General features: G+C 38.7%; 1 protein-coding gene across 1 annotated transcript in view; it reads right to left on the bottom strand.

The window, feature by feature from the left end:
- The window catches only part of BBS4 (Bardet-Biedl syndrome 4), a 55,509-nt gene extending 36,367 nt beyond the window's left edge, over window positions 1-19,142 (bottom strand). The window contains exons 1-2 of the mRNA XM_042941477.1: window positions 18,997-19,142; window positions 11,635-11,686 (exon numbers count right to left, since the gene is read on the bottom strand). Of these exons, the coding sequence (XP_042797411.1) occupies window positions 11,635-11,686; window positions 18,997-19,020 (76 nt within the window). The 5' untranslated portion in view covers window positions 19,021-19,142. The remainder of the gene's footprint in view (window positions 1-11,634; window positions 11,687-18,996) is intronic.
- Window positions 19,143-25,817: the final 6,675 nt, after the last annotated feature.

Raw genomic sequence — 25,817 nt, forward strand, 5'->3', positions numbered from 1 at the left:
CTCTCAAACTTAAAAAAAAGTTCTTAAAAAAAAAAAAAAAAAAAAAACACAGGGGCGCCTGGGTGGCTCAGTCGGTTAAGCATCCGACTTCAGCTCAGGTCACGATCTCGCGGTCCGCGAGTTCAAGCCCCACGTCGGGCTCTGGGCTGATGGCTCAGAGCCTGGAGCTTGCTTCCGATTCTGTGTCTCCCTCTCTCTCTGCCCCTCCCCCGTTCATGCTGTGTCTCTCTCTGTCTCAAAAATAAATAAACGTTAAAAAAATTTAAAAAAAAAACAACACAAAATTTATAAAATAGGCCTAACCTCAACAAAGAAAGACAATCCAATGTAGAAATGGGCAGAGCATTTGAATAGACAGTTCTACAAAGAACATGTACAAATGACTAGTAAGAACATGAAAAGAGATGGCCAACAGCCCTCATCATTACAGAAATAGAAATCACAACTACAATGAGATACTACCTCATACCCACTAGGATAGCTATTTTTAAAAGAATAAAAAAGCAACAGCAGAAAATAACAGTGTTAGCAAGGATGTGCAGAAACCGGAGCCCCTGCATATGCAGGTGCTATAGAAGACAGTGTGGCATTTCCTCAAAAAACTAAACATAGAATTACCATATGATGCAGTAATTCCATTCCTAGATATATATGCAAAAGGAACGAAAGCAGGGACTCAAAAAGAAATTTGTGCCCAATGTTCATTACGGCATTATTCACAAAGGCCAAAAGTTGGAAATGACCTGTGTCCATTAACAGAAAGAATGGATAAACAAAACGTGAGATACACATACAATGGCATGTTATTCAGTCTTAAAAAAATAATGAAATTCTGGGGGTGCCTGGGTAGCTCAGTCGGTTGAGCATCTGACTTCGGCTCAGGTCATGATCTCACATCTCGTGAGTTCGAGCCCCACATCAGACTCTGTGCTGACAGCTCAGAGCCTGGAGCCCGCTTCAGATTCTGTGTCTCCCTCTCTCTCTACCCCTCCCCCACTCAGTCTCTCTCTCAAAATAAACATTAAAAAAAATTTTTTTAATAATAATGAAATTCTGTATAACATGTTATAGCATAGATGAACCTTTAAAACATTAGGCTAAATGTAGTAAGCTAGACACAAAAGGACAAATATTGTATGATTCTGAGCATATAAAAATCTAGAATACACAAATTACATTGGGATAGAAAGTAGAAGAGAAGGTACTAGGGACTGGTAGGGGAAAGGAGCAATTATCGCTTAATGGGTACAGAGTTTCTATTTGGGGTGACGAAAGTTTTGGAGATAGTCGTGATGGTTGCACATTGTAAATGTAATTAACGCCACTGGATTGTACATTTAAAAATAGACCTGGCCAGCCAGATGCCCCTGAGTTGTATACTTTAACTGGGTGAACTGTATAGTTAAAAAAATAAAAGAGGCCAATTATATGTGAATGAAAATAAACAATCTGTTATATGCTTGTGGAGTTTTTTTGGAAATGTCCTCTCCCATGAGAACTCCTTCCCCCCCCCCCCCACCCGCCACCACATCCCAAATTCATTTATTCTTTCAGTACAGATATGTCAGATATTATAACGGATGCCAGAGATTAAATAAACAAGATTTAATCCCTGCCCTCAAGATGTTCTCAGTCTTGGTGGCTCAGTCAGTTAAACGTCCGACTTCAGCTCAGGTCACAATCTCATGGTTTGTGGGTTCCAGCCCCGCATTGGGCTCTGTGCTGACAAGTCAGAGCCTGGAGCCTGTGTCAGATTCTGTGTCTCCCTCTCTCTCTGCCCCTCTCCTGCTCATACTTTCTCTCTCAAAAATAAATCAAAAAAAAAAAAAAAAAGTTCTGTCTTGTAAGGAAAACAAAGAAGCAACCAGAAGAGGGAGCATCTGGATGGCTCAGTTGGTTAAGAGTCTGAATTCGGCTCAGGTCATAATCTCCTAGTTTATGAGTTCAAGCCCTGTGCTGGGCTCTGTGCGAGCCTGGAGCTTGCTTCAGAGTCTGTGTCTCCCTCTCTCTCTTCCCCCTCCCCCACTTGTGCTCTTTCAAAAATAAATAAGCAAACAAACAAAAAAGAAGCAACCAAAAGAGCCATAAGGAAGGGTCTGCACAGCCAGAAACCCAGGACACACCTTTGACTCCCCATGTAATCAAAACACCCTATCAATAAGTTATCTCCCAGCCACTCTTCCTCTGTGCCTGGCGGACACTGAACATCCACTATCCAGGACTCATTCAAAGCCCCCCCCCCATCCTCTGAGTGCCATCCTTGACTCTCCTGACCCAATGAAAGTCTGTGATAGTATCCTGGGTTTCCTTTTTTAATTCCAGTTGGTTAACATACAGTGTTATGTTAGTTTCAGGTGAACAATATAGTGATTCAACAATGCCATACATCACCTGGGTACTCATCACAACACAGGCATTCCTAATCCCCATCACCTATTTAACCCATCCCCCAACCACCTCCCCTCAGGTAACCATCTGTTTGTTCTGTGTACTTAAGAGTTTGTTTCTTGGTTTGTCTCTTTCTCTTTTTGCTTTCTTCATTTGTTTTGTTTCTTAAATTCCACGAGTGAAGTCATATGGTATTTTTCTTTCTCTGACTTATTTCACTTAGCATTATACCCTCTAGCTCCATCCATGTTGTTGTAAATGGCAGGATTTCATTCTTTTCTGTAGCTGAATAATATTCCATTGCATATACATATCAAATCTTTATCCATTCATAAATCGATGGATACTTGGGCTGCTTCCATATCATGGTTATTATAAACATTGCTGCTATAAACACAGGGGTACATGTATCCCTTTGAATTCGTGTTTTTGTATTCCTTGGGTAAATACTGGGTTTCTCTTTTATAACAACTCTCAATGCTTGAGATTTACTTGTCCAACATCTACCTTCCGACTGGATGGTAACTACCTTGTCTCTTGTTTACTGCTATGTCCCTAGCACCCTCGTTCTGGGCCTGATATAAAGCACACAGAGGGGCTCTCTCATGTTCTTTTTTCAGCTGATCTGGGGCAGGCTGGGGGTGAGGTGACAACTGACATTCTGCAGTGACAAGGTATGGATGGTTGACGGGCTGATGATATGAGGAATCTGCTCATCTGCTGGGGGACATCTGCCACATGTGATATTCGGTGATACTCTGTTCTTTCTCCCAGTGCTGGTCACAGCCTTCTGTGTTGATTCAGTGACCTGACAGTGAGTTGCTACCCACAATTTGAAAAAATATAATTAGGAGGACTCATGATGAGAAGAGGGTCCAAAATAGAGCCCTGTGAGATTAAGGTTCAAGTAGAGGAGGTGGTGCCTACAAAGATAGAAAGGATCCAGTGGAGAAAGGAAAGGTGGAGAGGACCTAGAAGCCAGGGAGAGCTCTTGTTAACATTTGTGAGATGAACACAGCAGCTCTAAGAATCACAACCCGACCAGGTAATGTTCAGATCCAGGAAGTGGCAGGTCTCCACCTCGGGCTGCTTCATCAGAGTGAGAAAGCTCTTTCTCCATGGGAACTCCTTTTAAAAAACTTAGTTTAAATACATTCAAGGCTGGAGAAAAGCTGGAAAAAAAACCTGGAAAGAATTCCTACAAAACCTTCACCCAGAGTCCCCAAATATGAAGATTTTACCCCAGTCTATCATTCTTTCTATATATTTGTTCTGAAATATTTTTCAGAAAGTTTCAGACATGAGGGACACCTGGGTGGCTCAGTTGATTAAGCATTCAACTCTTGATTTTGGCTCAGGTCATGGTCCCAGGGTCATGGGATCGAGGCCCGTGTCACACTCCACGCTCAGTGCAGAGATTTTCTTTCCCTTTCTCTCCCTTTGCCCTCTCCCCCACTCACACACACTCTCTCTCTTTCTCTAAAATTAAAAAAAAGCAAAAAGCAAAAGAAATCTACAAAAAGAAAGTTGCAGGCATGATACCCCTTTACTCCTCAGTAAAATGATCAAAACTAACATCGATACAATACTATTATCTACCTTACCATCCTATCCAAATTTTAACAAATGTCTTAATAACTTCCTTCATAGCAAGAGTCTTTAATTTTAAAACATATAAAATTTTTTATTTAAAAGAATTTTTTTAATGTTTATTCATTTTTGAGAGACAAAGCATGAGAGGGCAGAGAGGGAGGGAGACAAAGAATCCAAAGCAGGCTCCAGGCTCTGAGCTGCCAGCACAGAGCCTGACGTGGGGCTCCAACGCACGGACTGCAAGATCATGACCTGAGCTGAAGTCAGACACTCAACCGACTAAGCCACCCACGTGCCCCAGGGTTTATCACACTTTTAATATGCCCAAAGGTCGGGGCGCCTGGGCGGCTCGGTTGGTTAAGCATCCGACTTCAGCTCAGGTCATGATCGTCACATTCCGTGAGTTCGAACCCTGCGTCAGGCTCTGTCAGAGCCTGGAGCCTGCTTCGGATTCTGTGTCTCCCCCACTCTCTGCCCTGCTCATGCTCTGTCTCTCTCTGTCTCAAACATAAATAAAAACATTTAAAAAAATATGCCCAAAGGTCATCCTTATATTGTGTGTGTGTGTTTGTGTGTGTGTGTATAAACTGTGATTATGTTTTATCAATTTTTCTATTAAGTGTTTGGTCTTTTATCCCCCACACCAAGTTTTAAGAGTTCTTGGGGCACCTGGGTGGCTCAGTTGGTTAAGCGTCCGACTTCGGCTCAGGTCATGATCTCACAGTTCGTGGGTTCAAGCCCCGCATCCGGCTCTGTGCTGACCGCTTGCTCAGAGCCCTTCAAATTCTGTGTCTCCTTCTCTCTCTGCCCCTCCCCCACTCACACTTTGTCTGTTTCTCAAAAATAAATAAACGTAAAAAAAATTTTTTTAAAAAAGAGTTCTTTATATATTAGGGATATTAGCCATCTATGTGATATATGTTGCAAATATATTCACCCGGTATATTATTTCTCTTTGTCTTTCTTTATTGTGCCTTTTGCCATGCAAAAAAAAAATTTGAGTTAATATTTTTATGAGATAATATTTATCAATTTTTATTGCCTCTGGCAATATCTTCATTTAGCACTTACATGGGTATGTATTTTAGATTAGATCTCTGACCCATTCAAAGTTTATTCTTGTGTATGATGTGAAGTATAAATCTAATTTTTTTCTTTATCAAAATGGTTATCCAGTTGTCCCAGAACCGTTTATTTAAAAAGCACATCTTGGGGCGCCTGGGTGGCTCAGTCGGTTAAGCGGCCGACTTCGGCTCAGGTCATGATCTCGCGGTCCGTGAGTTCGAGCCCCGCGTCGGGCTCTGTGCTGACAGCTCAGAGCCTGGAGCATGTTTCAGATTCTGTGTCTCCCTCTCTCTGACCCTCCCCTGTTCATGCTCTGTCTCTCCCTGTCTCAAAAATAAATAAAACGTTAAAAAAAATTAAAAAAAAAAAATAAAAAGCACATCTTTACTCCAGTAATTTGAGATACCATATATTTTATCATATACTAAATTGACAAATGTATTTGAGTCTCTTTCTGGACTTTCTCTGTTCTTTCCATTGGTTTCGCTTCTAATCGTGTACAAGTACTGTACTGTTTTAATTATAGAGGTTTCACAGTATTTTTAATATTTCTTTTCTTTTCTTTTTTAAAATTTACATCCAAAGTAGTTAACCATATAGTGCAACAATGATTTCAGGAGTAGATTCCTTAGTTCCCCTTACCCATTTAGCCCATCCCCCCTCCTACAACCACTCTAGTAACCCTCTGTTTGTTCTCCATATTCATGAGTCTCTTCTGTTTTGTCCCCCTCCCTGTTTTTAGATTATTTGTTTCCCTTTCCTTATGTTCATCTGTTTTGTCTCTTAAAGTCCTCATATGAGTGAAGTCATATGATTTTTGTCTTTCTCTGACTCACAAATTTCACTTAGCATAATACCCTCCAGTTCCATCCACGTAGTTGCAAATGGCAAAATTTCATTCTTTTTGATAGCCGAGTAATACTCCATTGTGTATATGTGTGTATATATATATATATATATATATATATATATATATATATATATATATACACACACACCACATTTTCTTTATCCATTCATCCATCGATGGACATTTGGGCTCTTTCCATACTTTGGATATTGTTGATAGTGCTGCTATAAACATGGGGGTGCATGTGTCCCTTCGAAACAGCACACCTGTATCCCGTGGATAAATACCTAGTAGTGCAATTGCTGGGTCGTAGGGTAGTTCTATTTTAGTTTTTTGAGGAACCTCCATTCTGTTTTCCAGAGTGGCTGCACCAGCTCACATTCCCAGTATTTTTAATATTTCTTAGGATAAATAGTGAACTTCAAAATTTGACAATTTAGATGAAGTGAAAAAAATTCCTTGAAAGACATAACCAGCAAAGCTCAATTAAGAAGAACTAGGTAACCTGTTTAGCTTTATCTCTATTGAAGAAATTGAATTTGTTGTTGAAAAAATTTCTACAAAGAAAACTCCAGACCCAGGTGGCTTCACAGAAACATTCCAACAAACGTTTAAGGATGAAATTAGTCCATTCTCCAGAAACCCTTCCAGAAAATAAAAAAGGAGAGACTATTTCCCCAAATCATTTATGATGTATAAGAAACACTCATACTTTGTAGAAGGAAATAGAAAATGGTTCAACTACTTTGGAAAACAGTTTGGCAATTTCTAATAAAACTAAACATATACTTATAATACTACCCAGAAATGCCACTCCAAAGCACTTGATAAGTGAAATAAAAACATGTTTACACAAAACCCTCTAGGCAAATGTTTATAGCAGCTGTATTTGTTTTTTTGATTTTGGGGTTGTTTTTCTGTCCCCCCGCCCCACTCCCCACAGCTGTATCTGTATTAGCCAAAAACTCATAAGTCCTTCAATTGGTAAATGGATGAATAAACTACAGTATAAACATACAATTGAATACTACTCAATAAAAGAAATTCAGACACACGACAACATGGATAAATCTTAAGAACATTATACTAGGTGAAAAAAGCCATTCAAAAGGTTACATAATGTATGATTAATTTAAATGACATTCTGGAAGAGACAGAACTATAAGAAGAAAACAATCAATGACTGCTAGCAATTGGAAGTAGAAGTTGGAATATTCACCAACATAGACCACATTCTTTACTACAAAGTCAAGGTGAATTTTTGAGGGTGATTAAGCTGTTCTCTACCTTTTTTCCCCTTTTCTTTCTTCAAATGTTTATTTATTTAGAGAGAGCACAAGCAGGGGAGGTAAAAGAGAGAATCCCAAGCAGGCTCTGCACCATCAGCGCAGAACCCCATGTGGGGCTTGATCCCACAAAATATGAGATCATGACCTGAGCTGAAATCAAGAGTAGGATGTTAAACTGACTGAGCCACTCAGACACCCCTAGCTGTTCTATATCTTGATTGTGATGGTGGTGGTGGCTAATTTGACTAATTTCATTTATCAAAAGTCCCAGAACTTTATACTTAAATACAAGCTCTATTATCCTCAAAAACATTAGTCAAAGTTGACTTCAAAGAAAGAATATTATCAGGAATAAAAGAGGGACATTACATAATGATAAAAGAGTCACTTCACTCTTCTGAATGAATTGAGTGAATTTTTAATAATCCTAAATGTATACACATCCAACAACAGACCTTCAACAAAATATACAAAGTAAAGGTCTTGGACTAGAAAGAGACAAACCCATAATTACAGGTGCATAATTCAATATTTTCTTCAATTACGAATATCAGTATCTTCTTTGTAAGGATATTAATATTTATATTAATAAGTACACAGAAGAACAATATTATCAAACTTGACCTGACATTTCTAGACTATTCCATCCAATAAGAGAATACACATTCTTTTCAAGGCACATGGAATATTCAGCAACATAGACCACATTCTGGGCCTTAAACCAAACCATATAAAGTATGGTCTCTAACCATAATTAGAATTAAACTAGAAACCAGTAAGAAAAAAAAATCTGGAAAAATCCTCAAATATATGGAAATTAATCAATACCTTTCTTAATTGTGCATGGGAAAGGAGAACACAAAGAAAATCTGAAAATATTTAGAATTGTATAAAAGTTAAAATATAACATTTGAAATGTGTATGAACCAGTTAAACACTGCTTAGAGGGAAATGTAAAGTACTAAATGCTTCTAACAGAAAAGAAGAAAAATCTCAAATGGATGATCTAAGTTTCTACCTTAAGAAACTGCAAAAAGAAACAAGAAACTTCAAATTAAACACAGTATTAGATAAGAGCAGAAATCAACAAAATTGAAACAGAAAAGTAATAGAGAAGAGAAAATACAATCAAAATCTGGTTTTTTGAAAAGATAATAAAATGGATAAGTTTCTGGGGCGCCTGGGTGGCGCAGTCGGTTAAGCGTCCGACTTCAGCCAGGTCACGATCTCGTGGTCTGTGAGTTCGAGCCCCGCGTCAGGCTCTGGGCTGATGGCTCGGAGCCTGGAGCCTGTTTCCGATTCTGTGTCTCCCTCTCTCTCTGCCCCTCCCCCGTTCATGCTCTGTCTCTCTCTGTCCCAAAAATAAATAAAAAACGTTGAAAAAAAAAATGGATAAGTTTCTAGTCAACCTGATCAAGAAAAAAAGATATTGAAAAAATCAATAAAGTAGATAAATTTCTAGCCAAACTGAACAAGAAAAAAATGATAGACATAAATCAGCAAAATCAGGAACAGAGGGAGTATCACTACATATTCTACAGACATTAAAAGGAAACTATAGAAGTATTATGACTTTTATGCCAATAAATTTGATAACTGAGATGAAATGGATAAATTTCTTTGAAAGAAAAACAATACCTAAAACTCTCCCTAAAGAAGTATGTATAGCCTGAATAGCCAAGATCTGTTAAAGAAATTGAGTTTGTAGTTAAAAATCTTCCAACAAAGAAAAACCCAGACCTAGATTACTTCACTGTCACAATCTAGCAAACATTTAAGAAAGACGTAACACCAATTCTATACAAAATCTCCAGGAAATAGAAGAGGGAAGAGTCCCAACTTGTTTTGAGACCAGCATAACCCTGATACCAAAAAACAAAACAAAACAAAAACCTATAGATCAACATCCTCATGAACAAAAGTAAAAATTCTTTTATTTATTTTTTTTTTTTGTAAAAACTTTTTAAATATTTATTTGCTTTTGAGAGAGAGAGACAGACAGACAGAGTGCAAGTGGAGGAGGGGTAGAGAGAGGGAGGCTCAGAATCCAAAGCAGGCTCCAGGCTCCAAGCTGTCAACACAAAGCCTGACGCAGAGCTTGAACTCAAAAACTGAGATCATGACCTGAGCTGAAGTCGGACACTTAACTGACTGAGCCACCCAGGCACCCCCAAATGTAAAACCTCGTAACAAAAACTAGCAAGTTGAATCCAGCAACATAAAAAGGTTAATACATCATAACCATGTGGGGTCTATCCCAGGAATTCAAAGGTTGGTAACAACATTCCAAAATTCATCGATGGAATTCACCATATTGACAAAATAAAATTTGGGGTTGTGGAAGCTGGAAATTAAGGGCAGGTTAAGAGGTTATACCCTTAATATTATTTTAGGTCCCTGTGTCACCACTTTGCACAACTCCAAAGGTATCATTTATATTGTAGTCATTGTATTCTACATGAATGATACTCCTGAAATTATAAAATATAGTAGTATTGTAAATGTGTAAAATAGTTGCCCAAAAGGCAATGTGACTTTGAGCTGGACTAAAAGAAATAAAAGATCTAGGTGAAGAGATTTTTATTTTCCAGATGTTTCACTTGGCCCTGTTCACACCTGATATATTCTATTTAGTCCTGAACTTCATATTTCCAAGGGGCCAATGAATTTCACCAGAGAACAAAAGCAATAATGGCAAAAGAGTTCTAGATATTTCACATAAAAAGAGTTGAAGAAACTGGAATGCATATACTATATTTCAATAATTTGCTTATATTCAGGGCGCCTGGGTGGCTCAGTCGGTTAAGCGTCCGACGTTGGCTCAGGTCATGATCTTGCAGTTCATGGGTTCAAGCCCCACATCGGGCTCGGTGCTGACAGCAGGTGGAGCCTGCTTCGGATTCTGTGTCTCCCTGTCTCTTTCAGCCCCTCCCTGCTCGTGCTTTGAATCTCTCAAAAAAAAAAAAATAAACATTAAAAAAAATTTTTTTTAATAATTTGCTTATATTCTATATGCCCTGAAGACTGTCAATTCCTAAGGGCAGAATCTATGCCCTGTCTATCTTTGTATCCCAGATACCTATCACTGGTCCTGGAACTGAGTAAGTACTCATCTATGAGGTGTTCAAGAACAGGAAAAACTAAACTTTAGTAATAGGAACCAGAAAATGGGGAGAAAGGATTGCAAGGGACCCTATAGCACTGTCAAATGTGACACTCTGCCCCATAGTTATCAACTCATTAGCCTGAATTGGTTATGTGCCAATTTTTGATTGGTATATACTAATTACAGCTCTCCTGGACTGGAAGTCAGTCAAACCATAGAATTTGACACTGGAGGAAGCATGGAAAGAACACTGGAGAGACCATCACAATACCTACTAGCCCCACCTAACCAGCCAAATCACCCCTGTGATTAATCAAAGTGACAGACATCACAGCAATATGATTCTCATGTCCAGAAATGATGTAAAAAAATTAGCAACTATGTTAGATATTAGAATAAACACCTAAATTTCACAAATAATCTAAACTACAGATGTACTGCCCTTTCAATGAAAGATGTATCCCTGAAAAACTCTTTGAAAACCAATTCTGAAGGCAATCACATTTTCCAACAATTTATATTATAATTTCAAAGAGGAACAGAAATGCCCCAAGTAAACTAAACAATATTGTGGTAAAATGAACTGTAAAATTCTTAGCAGACAAAAGGAAAACACTTTTTGCAAAAGGATGTATTGCCTGGTAGCCATAACTCATAATGCAGATAAGAACTATACCCATGACCCTGGGAAAGTCATGTCCCTTCCACTCAGCCTTGGTTTCCTCATCTAGAAAATAATAAACAAATGAGTAAATAATAAAATAGATGGTCTCTTCCGCTAAATAAAAAGATTGGGTATTTTCTAATGCCTGATGAGTTTGTTAGGCATTAGATATGTTTATTAAACATGAGAGAATATCCAATATAGTTAACTACAATCTGATGCAAACCTTCCTAAGACTGTAAGTTAATATATAAAGGAATTCTGTTCCTCTAAATAAAATATAACATATCTCTATCAGATTTTTAAATGCAGCTCTTTACAGTATATATACCCTTACTTCATCTTCAGAGACTCAATTTTTATAAAACCTCATACTTATTTAACATATACATGAGATTATGTGAGGCCTGACAGGTACTCTGGGAACTTGAGAGTGGTTTTTCCACACGCAGAAAATTAATACACACTTACATAATAATAAGGTACCATTTAACACATTTTACAGGCAAAATCAATCCCATAATATCTAACAACTCCATAAAATAAAAGCTATATATGGCAGAATAGTTAAGACTATTACTGCTTTCCCCCAAAACTCATTTTTAAAAGCTCTAAGCATATAGAAGAATCAATAGAAAATCTGTGCAAATATACACACACAGTGAAACTGCACACCAACCTTTTTTCAGTCGAGGTTTCTGAGATTCAGCAGATGCAGGAAACGGAGTTCTCTGAAAAGAAAGAAATCTATGTTAAAGCACCACCATAAACCTTGCTAACTTAAAAAAGCATTCAAATAACCATAATCAGTAGCTCTCCAATCATGCAATTAATCCATTAACTACATACAGGTACAAAGAATTTTTAACGCAGTTTAAAAAACAAATGTCAAGTCATAACTTTTGCTATCCAAACTATTAATAACACAATGCATATTTATAATGCATATTTAATGTGTAATGTATAATTATAATGCATAAAATGTGCACAAATAAATGTACTAAGCTCTGGACACTACACATTAGGATTATACTTAATGTCATATAGCTTAGCAACCAAAACAAAATAGTAGTAACTTTGACAAAAGGAAGTTTATGCAGTTATCAATACAGAAATTGCCTAGCACCCGATTCTAGGAGGAAGGTTTTTTTTTTCTTTTAAGTGACATTATTGAACATAATAAATACTGTCTTATACCATAACTTTGCAGAAAATATTCAGATGGATTTTTCTTCTATCTACCTCCTATATTATATATGATATAGTAAGATATAAGCAAAAACAATGGCTGAGAAAATTTCCAGAAGTAATGTTAGATACTAATCTTTAGATTCAGAATGCTCAACCAATCTTGACCAGGTTGAATGAAAATAAATCCACGCTTGTATACATCACAAGGACCTGCACTAGAGATAATAAGAAGTTCTTAAAAGCAACCAAAGGAAAAAAGTATCATGAGCTAACCTACACAGAAAGGACAATTAGATTGACAGCTGATGTCTCAACAACTAAAAATGGGAAATAATATCACATAAAGACATTATAAGAAAAATCACTCCCATGTTTCAGGTGCTAAGTAAAATGAATGTTAATCTAAATACAAGATCAGCAAACTATGGCCCACAGGGCAAACAAATCCAGCCCATTTTTATATGTCTCACAAACTAAGAATTTTTTTTACATTTTTAATAGTTTTTAAATTTTTTAATATTTTGTAACACCTGAAAATTACATAAAATTCAAATTCAAGTGTCTATAAGCAAAATTTTATCAGAATACAGCCACACATACATGTTTATATATGGTCTATGGTTGCTTCCACACTATAAATGCATAACTGAGTTAACTTGTGACAGAGCCTCGCCCACAAGCCCAAAATATTTATTACTGGCCCTTTACAAAAACAGTTTGCCAACTCAGATCTAAACTCTTACACCTCAAAACTAATTTTGGGGGTTCCTGTTTGGCTCAGTCGGAAGAGCATGTGGCTCTGGATCTCGGGGTCATGAGTTTGAGCCCCATGTTGGGTGTAGAGATTACTAAATAAATAAACTTAAAAAAAAAACACAACTCTCAAGAACAATGGCAAATAAAAACTTACAGACAAATAAAATTTGAGAGTTTTAGACTCATTAAATAAACTTTAAGGGGTGCCTGGCTGGCTCAGTCGGTACAGCATGAGACTTTTGATCTTGGGGTTGTAAGTTTGAGCCCCATACTGGGTGTAGAGATTACTTAAAAAAAAAAAACAAAATTTAAAAAAATTTTATAATTTTAGGAAAAAGGAAAATAACCCCATAATGAAAAGGTGGAAGGAGCAAAGGAATTGGTAAAATACATAAGTATTCTAAACATGTACTGACTGAATAAAGCAAACAAAAGTATAATCTGTGAACAACAATATCATGAACTGGCAGAAGGCAATGGGTAATAACGCATTTGATAATCCCTACATTATTCAGTTTTGAGTTTGAACTTTCAGTTAAATATGTATTAAAAAATGGGTACTCACTAAAGGAAGACTAAAGAATAGAGTATATAACCTACAAGTAATGAAATGAGAGAGACAAAAAGAAACTCAGCCAAAAAAAACAAACAAAAGAAAATGAAAGGAAAAAAATGAAATTCTCCAGTTAAATGATCAGGATGGATGTTTTTTAAAATCTTGATGAATGCTACTTCTATAAAGACACATCTAAAACATAAAGACAAAGAAGGGGCACTTGTTGGTTAGGCATCCAACTCACAGTTCGTGACTTCAAGCCCTGTGTCGGGCTCTACATTGACAGTGCGGAGCCTCTCTCTCTGCCCCTCCCCTGATCTCTCTCAAAATAAATAAACTTTAAAAAAAATTAAAAAATAAAACATAAAGGCAAAGAAAAAGTAAAAAAGATACATTAGGAAAATAGAAACGAAAATAAAGCTAAAGTAGCAATATTAACATTAAACAAAACAGACTTCAAGAGAAAAAGTTTTAGGGGTGCCTGGGTGGTTCAGTTAGTTAAGTGTCCGACTCTTGACTTTGGCTCAGGTCATGATCTCGTGGTTGTGAGATAGAGCCCCCCTTTGGACTCCACACTGGGTGTGGAGCCTGCTTGGGATTCTCTGTCTTCCTCTGTTCATCTCCCCCCCCCCCCACACCCAGAAAAGAGGAAAAGAATTCGCAGGAAAATGAAAATGAATTAAAATAGATGGAAGACTAAAATGGACAAGGCAAGGGGTGCCTAGGTATTGCAGTGTTGGTTAAGCATTTGACTCTTGATCTCGGCTCAGTTCATGATCTCATGATTTGTGAGATCAATCCCCACATCGGGCTCTGCACTGATGGTGTGGAGCCTACTTGAGATTCTGTCTCTTCTTCTCTCTGCCCCTCTCCGGCTTGTGCTCTCTCTCAAAATAAATTAAAACAAACAAACTTAAAATGGACAAGGCAAATTTAAAAACCTTTAGGAAAAAACCTCTAGAAAAAATTATAGGATAGGGAAGGATTACTTCAATAAGATATAAAAGCACAACCCAATTGAGAAAAGATCTAAATATTCACTACATTAAAATTAAGAAATCCTGTTTCAAAAAGGAAGTGATAATAGAAAACTAAGAGAAGATATATGCAATACAAAACCAAAAAAAAAAATAAAATAAATGACAAAGGATTAACAGCCAGAAACTACAAATAACTACCAAAAATAAATACATAAATAAAAGAGTAAAAAAAAAAAAAATGAGAAAAACAGTGAAGTAGAAAAACAAGTAAAACATTTGAAAGAGGCACTGCAGAGAAAAGGAAAAGAGACAACCAATGATGCTCCACCTCGTTAACAATCCGGTAAATGTCAGTTAAAATCACATTACGAGGCACCTGTGTGGCTCAGTCAGCTAAGCATCTGACTTTGGCTCAGGTCATGATCTTACAGTTTGTGAGTTTGAGCCCCACATTGGGCTCTCTGCTGTCATGCAGGGCCTACTTCGGATTCTCTCTCTCTCTCTCTCTCTCTCTGCCCCTCTCCCACTCACGCTCTCCCTCTCTCTCAAAAATAAACAAACATTAAAATAAATAAATAGGGGGGCCTGGGTGGCTCAGTCAGTTAAGCAGCTGACTTCGGCTCAGGTCATGATCTCGCGGTCCCTGAGTTCGAGCCCCACGTCGGGCTCTGTGCTGACAGCTCAGAGCCTGGAGCCCATTTCAGATTCTGTGTCTCCCTCTCTCTGACCCTCCCCCATTCATGCTCTGTCTCTCTCTGTCTCAAAAATAAATAAACGTTAAAAAAAATTTTTTTAATAAATAAATAAATCCTTTAAATAAAATAAAAAATAAAATAAAATTACATTAAGATTTAATTTCATATCCACTATACTGACAGAATTTAAAGCTATAACAATATCAAGGATGTAAGCAACAGGAACTGATGGTAGAAGCATAAATTGTTATAACCACCTGCGAGTTTCCCACAAGTAATGAAGTTGAAGACGTCCAATATACAATGTACAATTGCAATGTACAATATAAATGAGCCTCAAAAGCACGCTAAGTGGGGGCGTACTAGGTGGTTCAGTCAGTTAAGCATCCGACTTCAGCTCAGGTCATGATCTCACAACTCATGGGTTCGAGCCCCACATCAGGCTCTGGGCAGACAGCTCAGAGCCTGGAGCCTGCTTCAAATTCTGTGTCTCCCTCTCTCTCTCTCTGCCCCTCCCCTGCTTGTGTTCTCTTCCAAAAATAAATAAACTTAAAAAAAAAAAAAACATGCTAAGTGAAACTCAGATACATTAAGACTACATAGTGTGTGATTACATGAAATTGCAGAAAAGGCAAAACGCTGGAGACAGAAAGCAGATCAGCGGTCAGCTGGGGTGAAGAGTAGAAAGTGGTTGCAAATGGACACAAGGGAATTTTTTGGAGTGATGGAGGTCAGTGGATTGTGGTGACAGTTGTACAAGTATATAAATTTACCAAAACTGATCAAACTGTACACTTAAAATGGGTAGATTTTATGGTATGTGTATTATACCTCAACAAAGCTGTTTTTATTTTTTTTCAACAAAGCTATTTTTACTTTTTGTTTTGTTTTAAAGTTTATTTATTTCTTTTGAGAGAGAGCATGCACGTGCAAGTAGGGGAGGGACAGAGAGAGGGAGAGAATCCCAAGCAGGCTCTGTGCTGTCAGTGCTCAATCCCACTAACAGTGAGATCATGACCCGAGCAGAAATCAAGAGTTGGAGGCTCAACTGACTGAGCCACCGAGGCGCCCCTAATCTTAAATAAAATACAAATGCCAGTCCCCAGTTTTCCTAAGGAACTAGTAATAATCTTTGGTAGTTTAGGTAGCATATTCGAAATTCTGTGTGTCCCACACTGGCCTAGTTTTACTCCATTTTAGTGGGATGTCTCCTGGCCTCAAGGCCTTTACAACAGCATTCTTAGATTTTTACTTATGCATTTGTTCAAACTTCTGTTAAGTCTTCCAGTCTTCTCTCCCTCACATCTATATATCTGTGTCTACAGATCTATGTAGTTTTTCTTTGTGTCACAAAATTAAGATCACACACTATACACCTGTTTAAAAAAAAAAAAAAAAAAAAGGCCCAAAATGGAGTTGTTTACGCTAAGTCCCATGTCAACAAACCAAGACTTAATTATTCTTTCTGCCTCTTCCAGGAACAGAATCCTAAACCAGTCAATCAGAAATCGCCCAATCAGTACTGGTGAGGTAATATGCCTGATAGACAACCCCCCCCCCCCCGCCGACCCCGCCATCACCTAAAGGAAAGTGATCTTGCAATAACCAACCTTCTTGTCTAGTATAACCTCCTTATTCCCACTCCTTTCTACCTATGAAAACCTTTCATTTTGTACAGCTCTTCGGAGTTCCTGTCTGCTAGAATGAATGCCGCCTGATTCATGAATCACTGAATAAAGCCAATAGGAGGACCTTTGAAGTCTACTCAGTTAAATTTTGTTAACACTGCACTCCACATCTAGCTTTTGAAAAATGTATAGCATCCATGTCAACATATATAGTTCTTTTTTTAAGTTTTATTTATTTAAGTAATCTCTACACCCAACATGGGACTCAAACTCGGGACCCCGAGATCAAGATCTCATGATTTGTGAGACTGAGCCCTTAATCAGGCTCCAAGCTGACAGCACAGAGCCTGCTTGGGATTCTCTCAAAAGAGCTGCACTCTCCTTTGAGTCAACCAGGTACCCGTATGGTTCTGACACTTTTTAATGCCTGCATAATACTCCTCAGGGGGCTGGGTGGCTCAGTCGGTTAAGCCTTGGACTCCTGGTTTCAACTTAGGTCATTATCTCACTGTTCCTGAGATGGAGCCCCACATTGGGCTCCTCGCTGATGGTGCAGAGCCTGCTTGGGATTCTCTCTCTGCCCTCCCCCACTTGCACACTCACGCTCTGTCTCTCAAAATAAATAAACTTTAAAAACGTATATTCCTCAGAATGGAAGTATCAGAAGTCATCTATTACCCTATTTATGGGCATTCACCTTGTTTTCAGTATTTTGCCACTGTAAACAATACTGCAATGAATACCCTTATAGTTTATGCTTATGTTTTGCTTTTATTTCAATGGGTTACAGGTCTGTTGACTGAGTGAATGAGACTGTTGGGCCCTTTTAATTTTATTATAGCATATCAGATCACTTCCAAAAAGGCCAGAAATTCAAATTTCCATGCAGTGGTAACATGAAAAGATGAAATTAGTACAAATATGACACTGCTAGCAATAAACTTGACAATAATGAAAATAATCAGTTAACTTCAGGCTCAAGTGCTACAGTCATGTTGAAACAGCCATTCTCTTTAAAACACTAATAGACTCTAAAATTCTAAATTCTAAAATCACAGAAATCAAGTTCATATTCTGTTTATGAACACCAATCTCTCTGCCTGCAACGAACACTGGAGAATAAACTCTATTTGTAGCAGTGTGGTGTTACCATTACACCTTACATTTAAGATTATGTAGGTGAAGTATTTCCTTTGATGTTTCTAATATCTAAAACCTAGTAACACCTATCATGCTATTGAATTTTTTTTTCTTTTTAACTTGAGGCTTAACAAAAGTCTTTGCCTTGGGCCTCCTTCTCTGTACTGAGTTGTACGATTACACTAAAAATAATTTGACTTCTCTAGAAATGAGAACAGAAAACAAGTCCCCCTGACAGACAACATTGGTCTTGCTCCTTAAAAGCCAAAACCAAATCGTAAAACAGTCAGCCAAAACCTGCTGTGTTTGTCTCCCACGTTTTGTCTCCCATGTCTCCCAGGGCGTTTTTCAAAGGGCAGTAAATTCCAAAATAAATAAATAAAGTCATTCTAACAAATGCGAGGACCATGCTTTGAAACCCAACGCTAAAACAAAGTAGACAAGGTTTCACGCTAACTTTACAGAAATCAGATCCAATTATAAATATATACACCTCACAAACAACTACCACTGGGTGATCCCGCATTCATCTGGGTTACTTTGTAAGAGCAGCTCTGCGGAGTTTAATCAATGCCTTAACTCAAGCCTCAGCTGAATCCCCAAACAGCACTATTCCTAAACTTAATCACAACAGAGAAAACATGGTCCCGACCCACCGGCAGAAGGCAGTGACGCCGAAAGCTTCGAAGCTTGGTCATATTCAATCCCTAATCCAAGGGATTAACACAATTGTCTCTGCACAAATGGTAGTGCTTCCTTCCCAAACCTCGTGAGACAGAGAAGATGGGACTAGCAAAAGAGCCATTTCTGATGAGTATCTCCCTTCTCCGTCCGGCGCACCCCAAGAAGGACTACAATCCTAGCCCAGGCCCAGCACTGCAAAGAAGTCAGCCTTGCCCCAGGCGGACCAGCTCCCTTGAGGGAGTCCGTATCGCCCCGCGCACCCCGAGCAGCTCCAGAGCCGGCTCCGCACTTCCCCAGGGGCAGCTGCGTGGGACACGGGTCGCCCGCAAGCCTAACACGCCACTCTGCTCCGCCCGGCCCGGCCCTGCCCCGCCTAGCGGCCGGGACCCTAAGGAGAATCTCTACGCTCACCGTCGCGAGTCTCTCCTCAGCCATCTTGGCTCCGCCCACCACTTCCCGGCCGGAAATTGGCCGTCTCCCAGACAACCAGGCAAACGGAAATGGTAGGAGGGGCCTGAGCGGGGAAGGAAATAGATCGGGGGGCTGAACGTCTCGTTTGAGAGGGTTTTCGGGGAACCTGGAAAGGGTTGGGTCTCGCTCCACTGAAGTGGCGGTGATGGACCCGGTGAAGGAATGCCTAGGCCGTTCTCTTCATCCGGGGCAACCCCATCACCACTCCCACGCTGTTGTCTTGGAAACTGCTGGAGAAACCCGGGGCCTCGCTGGCTGGAACTGCCGGACACAGCTGGGAAGGCCGCGCAGTCCTCCCGGCGCCTAGCCCTGCCCAGTACCGACGCCACTTTGCGTTTATTTCAAGCCTTCCGGGAATTCCGGTCCCCAAACACTAGGGCAGAGAGCCCCGTTCTAGACATTCATAAAAATCTCCTTTCTTAGCTGTCACTGTCCAACTGAGGTATTCGCCTCATCAGGCTCCCCCTCTTGTTTACGCCAGAATTTGCAAACCCGCTGCCGGTAGGCTGTGTTGGAGCAAGTCTTGTTTTGATGGGAAATAATTTTTTTAAAAAGGAGATTTCGCAGGAAAGCCAGAAACCCGGCCTCGGGGGCATATAAACATCCGACAATGGGCTTCCATTCCTAAATGGCAATAAAACGGATCTGAAAAACGTTGCAACTGAAGATAGGTTCGCCATGTTGCCACAGTCCATGTCCTGGCACACTTCAGCCGTTTGACATTACCCATCTGGCCCCTGGTATGGTGAACTAAATGGTTAGCCTTTCTTGTGAGTGATCGTGGAAATAGGTGTGGGCTTTGGAGTCAAACATAGCTGTGAACTTGACTACTGCCTGACATGAGCCAATCATTTTGGGTTTCATTCATCCCTAGTACCTGGAACTAACTATGTAATGAACACAACTATAACAGGATCCCGGCACCCACAGCACCAACCTTAAAGTAGAGAGAGGAAGTCAGACAATAATACAAGCAAAATTTATGAACAAACAGTTCACTAAATAAGAAATACAAATGGCTGTTAAACATGAAAATACAACTTTGCAAGGAAGAAAGAACATGCGAATTAAAGTTTCCAAGAGATACTTTACACCTCTTACATTGGCAAAGAAAAAAATTTCACTAACATAGTTGTGAGGAAACATGCATTCTTCATCTGTGGCTAGTGAGAATGTGAATTGATACAACCTCCATTGAGAGCAGTTTGGAAATAACTACCAAAATTTAAAATGCGCATAAACTTTAATTCCCTTATTTCAATTCTAGGATTTTATTCTATAGGTATATTTGTGGGAAATGACTTTACATACAAAATTATTCAGTGCAGCATTGTTTGTAGTAACCAAAGCCTGAAAACAACCTCAATGCCTAATGATTGAGGTTAAAAATTTATGGTAAGTCCATATTATCTGGCACATGAAAAAGAGGCAACTATTTACATATTGTCATAAAAGAATTGCCAAGATACATTATTAACAGATAAAACCAGAGTGCAAAAAATGTATATAATATCTGTTAAATGAGGAGAAGGAAAAAATCAAGAGGAATATTATGTATATAATTGCTTGTGTACTCAGAAAATATCTCTGGAAGTATATTCAAAATGCTAAACTTGTAAGGAGAACAACTGGAGAGCAAAGGGACAGGGAAGAGAAGAGACTTTTTGTTCTATACCTTGTGTACAATTTGAATTTTGTATCAAATGGATGTATTACCTATTCCAATTAGAGAAAAATAAAATTAAATGAAAAGAACTACATAACTATGTAATTAGAATCATGGTAAGTGCTAATAAGAAATATAGAATAGAAAAAGTAAATAACAGGGAGATCCAATATAGACTTGCTTGGACAGAGAAGTTTCCCTGGGTAAGAGATTTTAAAATGAAATCTAGGGATAAGGCATTAGCTTGGGGAGGGGGCTGAGGAAGTGGGCAGGCCTGGGAAGAATCCTAAGGCAAAAGAAGAGTTTGTGCAAAGGCCCTGAGGATGGAAGAAGTTTGGCCAATTTGTAGCACAAAAAGACCAGTGTGGCTAGAAAGAAGAAAGGGGAAGGGAGTTGTTTACAAGAGGTGGAGAGGTAGGAGAGACTAGTGGTGTAGATCCACAGAGCTCACATGAGGGATTTTATTCTAAGGGGATTGGGAAGGCACTAGAGAGTTCTGAGCAAAGAGTGACATGGTCAGAATTAACATTTAAAGAGTTCCTGTTAGGGGCGCCTGGGTAGCTCAGTCTGTGGAGAATGTGACTCTTGATCTCGGGGTTGTGAGTTTGAGCCCCATGTTAGATGCAGAGATACTAGAAATAATAATAAAGTTTAAAAAAATAGTTCATGTTAGCTAATGAGTGGAAAATGAATCAAGAGGAGGGACAAGAATCGATCATCTAGGAGAGACTAAAGGATATTGCAAACAAGATTTGATAAAATCATTCACTTGGACTAGAGTGATGACAAAAGAAAAGGAGAAAAAGTAAGTGGATGGTAGGAGGTAAAACAAATTTCCCATGGTGTAGAATTGGATATGGGAGAACGAGAGAAACGGGGATAGATATCACAGGAAAATCACTAGGTTTCTAAATTTAAAAGCAACTAGATGAATAGTACTACCAATTACTGAGATGGAGAGTCTTTGGGAAGCAGATGTTTTTAAGAAGCTCATGAACACACTTCCCAGTATATAAAATCTCCCTGAAAGGGGTACTGTCAGGACTACCTGACATTCTTTATGCCTGTGTTACTAAGTAAACAGATGTTGTTATTGTCGTACGTTTTTATCTCTCTCCTTTGATCCCTTTCTCATAGGAGAAAGATGGAGCACTTTCTGTCCAATGGCCTTTTTCATAAGAAAGCATGTTGGTTTCTCAAATTGCAATAACTAAGCATAATGTGCTTTAATTACATAGGTAATTAGAAACAAATTCCTCAAAAAACATAACATCTTCCCAGGAAGATCCCAGAATCACATAGACACTCTTTCTTGTACAACAAATCAGGCTTCATTTCCCTTAGAAATCCTCCTTGGATGTAATTTTGCTTATCAGGATCATTTCAGTCATATAGCTGGTTAAAGCATTCCAAACAAAATGACATTCCTCTTTTTCTCCCCCATGGTGGGGCCTGGGGAGGCACGACAGGAATCCCCAATATATGTATAAGGAGTTATACCCCCCCCCCAAAAAAAAAGGAAAAGGAAAAGAGGAGGGAAGAAAGGACGGAAGAGAGGGAGGGAAGAAGGAAGACTGATAGGGTCTAACAGCAAGCTTTGTTCTGATGCCACCTACTAGGCAACCCTCTAGCACCTTATGCCTCTTGTATGATACTGGTCCTCCCAAAACTCATACCACCAACTCGTAAGGGCCCAGCCAACACCTGGGGAAACACTATAAAATAATATGGAGCCTTCATGAAGCACTTTTTTAAATGTTTATTTTTGAGAGAGAGAGAGAGAGAGAGAGAGAGAGAGAGAAAGAGAGAGAGAGAAAGAGAACAAAGGAGGGGGCAGAGACAGCAGGGGAGGCAGAGAATCCAACCTGTCAGCACAGAGCCCAACACGGGGCTTGAACCCACCAACTGTAAAACCATGACCTGAGCCAAAGTCCAACACTTAACCGACTGAGCCACCCAGGCACTCCATGAAGCACTTTAAATATACCCATTCCTATACATATACTCAACATCAAAAGAATATATACTGCATTGTGAGAAAAAATACTGGCAACAACTCAAATGTCCATCACCAGGGATTGTTTAAATAAACCAAAGTACATCCATGCTAACACATAATTATAGCCTGTAAAAGGCTTTAAGATGGTGAAATAGTTATATGGAAAACAAAAAGTGTAAAAAATATAGTATGCTTCTATTTCTTCAAAATAAGGTGGCAAGTGGAATATTCACATTGTGTGAATAGAATTTTGAGAAGAAATCACAAGAAACTGGTAATGATGTTTGTCTCTGTAACATCTGTAACAGAGAGGGTGGAGGGGGAAATAGAATGGGAAGATGACTGTTTTTCATTGTTTACCATTCTATAAAATTCGAGTTTTTATTATCCATTTATTTTTAATTTTAAAAACCAGTTAATGAAATATGTAAATGAAACCATTTTGAAAACTCTCATTCCTGGAATTCACTTCTGATTTGGATGTTGAAAAACACAAGAGGATATAGCTCCCATCCTAGCAAACAAAAGGACAGTTTAGCTAGAAGACCAAAAAACTTTTAAACTCATCAGAAAGATAAGGACATAAACATAAATGAACCAACCTCCAGAATGTGCTAAGTCCTTCAGAAGAGAGAAGAGCCCTATAGCAGCTCATATTCCTGGCTGAACTATGCTGGGAAGAGGAATCCACAATAGGGGAATAAAGAGAAACCAGTTGATATTTAACAAAATTTGAACAGACCCGTAGAGACTAGCATGACATAAGCATCTAGAGGACCCAAATCTACAGAGAAAGCCTACATCCATTCACCAAACTTAGCTTTTGGATCTTAACCAACTACAGGGAGGTAAGAGACTGAAAAGTGGGAGTAGGGTAGATAATAGGAATTGAGACAGATCAGTCCTGTGTTTGAGGTGAGTAGAGCCTCTCCCAAGTGCAAGATACCCTTTAAAAATGAATGAGCAAGGCAGGAGCACTGAGAAACCCTTCAGAGGCACTCTTGAAGGCTAAGAGTGGGGCAGGGATGCTGAGAGACCCATCCCTGAAGCACTGTGGACATTATTCTTCAAAAGACTAAGGGTAGGGCATGTATAGGAACTGACAGAAATACCTTCCCATGACCCATCCCAGTGACCAAAAAAACCTGGCAGCTACGTCAGTTTGTCCACAGTTTCCACGGGAAAGGGGAGATCTCTCACATTTCCAAAGATCGATAACTTGGCTGTGAAGCAAAGTTAGATCTCTGCAATTTTGCCAATGCCCCAAACTCAGAGCTTATTGAAGGGAAATTTCTGACTCTGTCTTCAAAATCGTTTGAAGCTAGTGGTGAACCAAATCAAACTAAAGCCACAATAAAGCCCAGATCTAGGTCAGATATACATTAGATTTACTGAGCCACTACTCAAGTAGGCTGAAAGAAAAATAGGCATGCCTCATCTTGAAGGTAATAGGCATGCCTCATCATTCTTCAGTTTCTCCTGTTTTTTACACAAAATGTCCAGTATACAATCAAATCAAAGACATGTGCAAAAGCAAGAAAATGAGATCTACCATAACAGAAGAAAGGTTCAATAGAAGCAGCACTAGAGACAACCTAGATGTTGAATTATCGGGATCTTTAAAAATAACTGTGATTAGGGGCACCTGGTGGCTCAGTCAGTTAGGTGTCCAACTTCGGCTCACGTCATGATCTCACAGTTTGTGGGTTCAAGCACCACATCAGGCTCTGTGCTGACAGCTCGAAGCCTGGAGCTTGCTTCGGATTCTGTGTCTCCTTCTCTCTCTCCCCCTCCCCTGCTCATCCTCTGTCTCTCCCATCTCAAAACTAAATAAACACTAAAACAAAACAAAAAAACAAACAAAAAAAGACCTGTGATTAAAACGCTAAAAAAAAAAATCTGGTGGGAGCCAAATATTGGAATTGATAAGAGTTTTTGAAATAGTTGTGATGAAAATTCTAAAAAAAAAAAAAAATCTAGTGGGAATGTGGGCAACATCCATGAAGAAATGGGGGAAATTTTAACAGAAACATGTAACTGTACAAACATAATGAAATGCCAGAAACGAAAAATACAACATCAGGGGTGCCTGGCTGGCTCATGGAGTATGCAACTCTTGATCTGAGGGTCATGAGTTCAAGCCTCACACTGGGTGTAGAGTTTACTTAAAAAAAAAAGTTTATTAAAGAAAGAAAAGTATATCAGAAATAAAGAATTCCTTAGATGGAGTTAGCCGGAAAGCATTAGGGAATTTGCTAATGGAAAAGCTAAATGGAAAGTATCCAAACTGAGAACAAAAAGAGAAAAGAATGGGAGGAAAATCATCTGAGATCTGTAGGATAATATGAAATCATCTAATATATATATGTGTGTATATATATACATACATACACACACACACACACACACACACACACACACACACACATATATATATGGAGTTTGAGTCCCAGAAGGAGAAAAGAGGCAAGAGAGTATGGAACAAAAGAAATATTTGAAGATAATGGCCAAGAAATATCCAATATTAGTCAAAAACATCAACACAGACCCAAGAGATTCAGTAAACTCCATACAAGGATAAACATACCTACTCAATCTGCTAATGACCAAAGATAAAGAACAGATATAATCATTGAGGGAGGGCAAGCCACATTATGCAAAGGTAAAGAAATAAAAATGATGACTTCTGACCAGAAACAAATGAGACCTGAGGACAAATAAATGACTTCTTTAAAGTACTGAAAGAAGAAAGAAAAGGTAAACATAGAATACTATATCCAACTAAAATACCCCTCAAAAATAAAAGTAAAATAAAAATATCCTCTGACAGATAAGTGTTGAGATAATTGATCTCTAGAGAAACTACAATATAAGAAATGCTGAAAGAAGTTCCTCAGACTAAAGAATAGTCTAGAGTAACCACACACACACACACACACACACACACACACACACACACACACACACAGTCCATTGATTTTGAACCAAGATGCCAAGTCAACCTAATGGGTGAAGAAAAACCTTTTTAAAAAATGTTGCTGGAACTGGATATCCATGTTGAAATAAACCTCATTTTGAACACAAAAATTAATTTGA

This window comes from Panthera leo, chromosome B3, assembly GCF_018350215.1.
Source record: "Panthera leo isolate Ple1 chromosome B3, P.leo_Ple1_pat1.1, whole genome shotgun sequence".
Taxonomy (NCBI): domain Eukaryota; kingdom Metazoa; phylum Chordata; class Mammalia; order Carnivora; family Felidae; genus Panthera; species Panthera leo.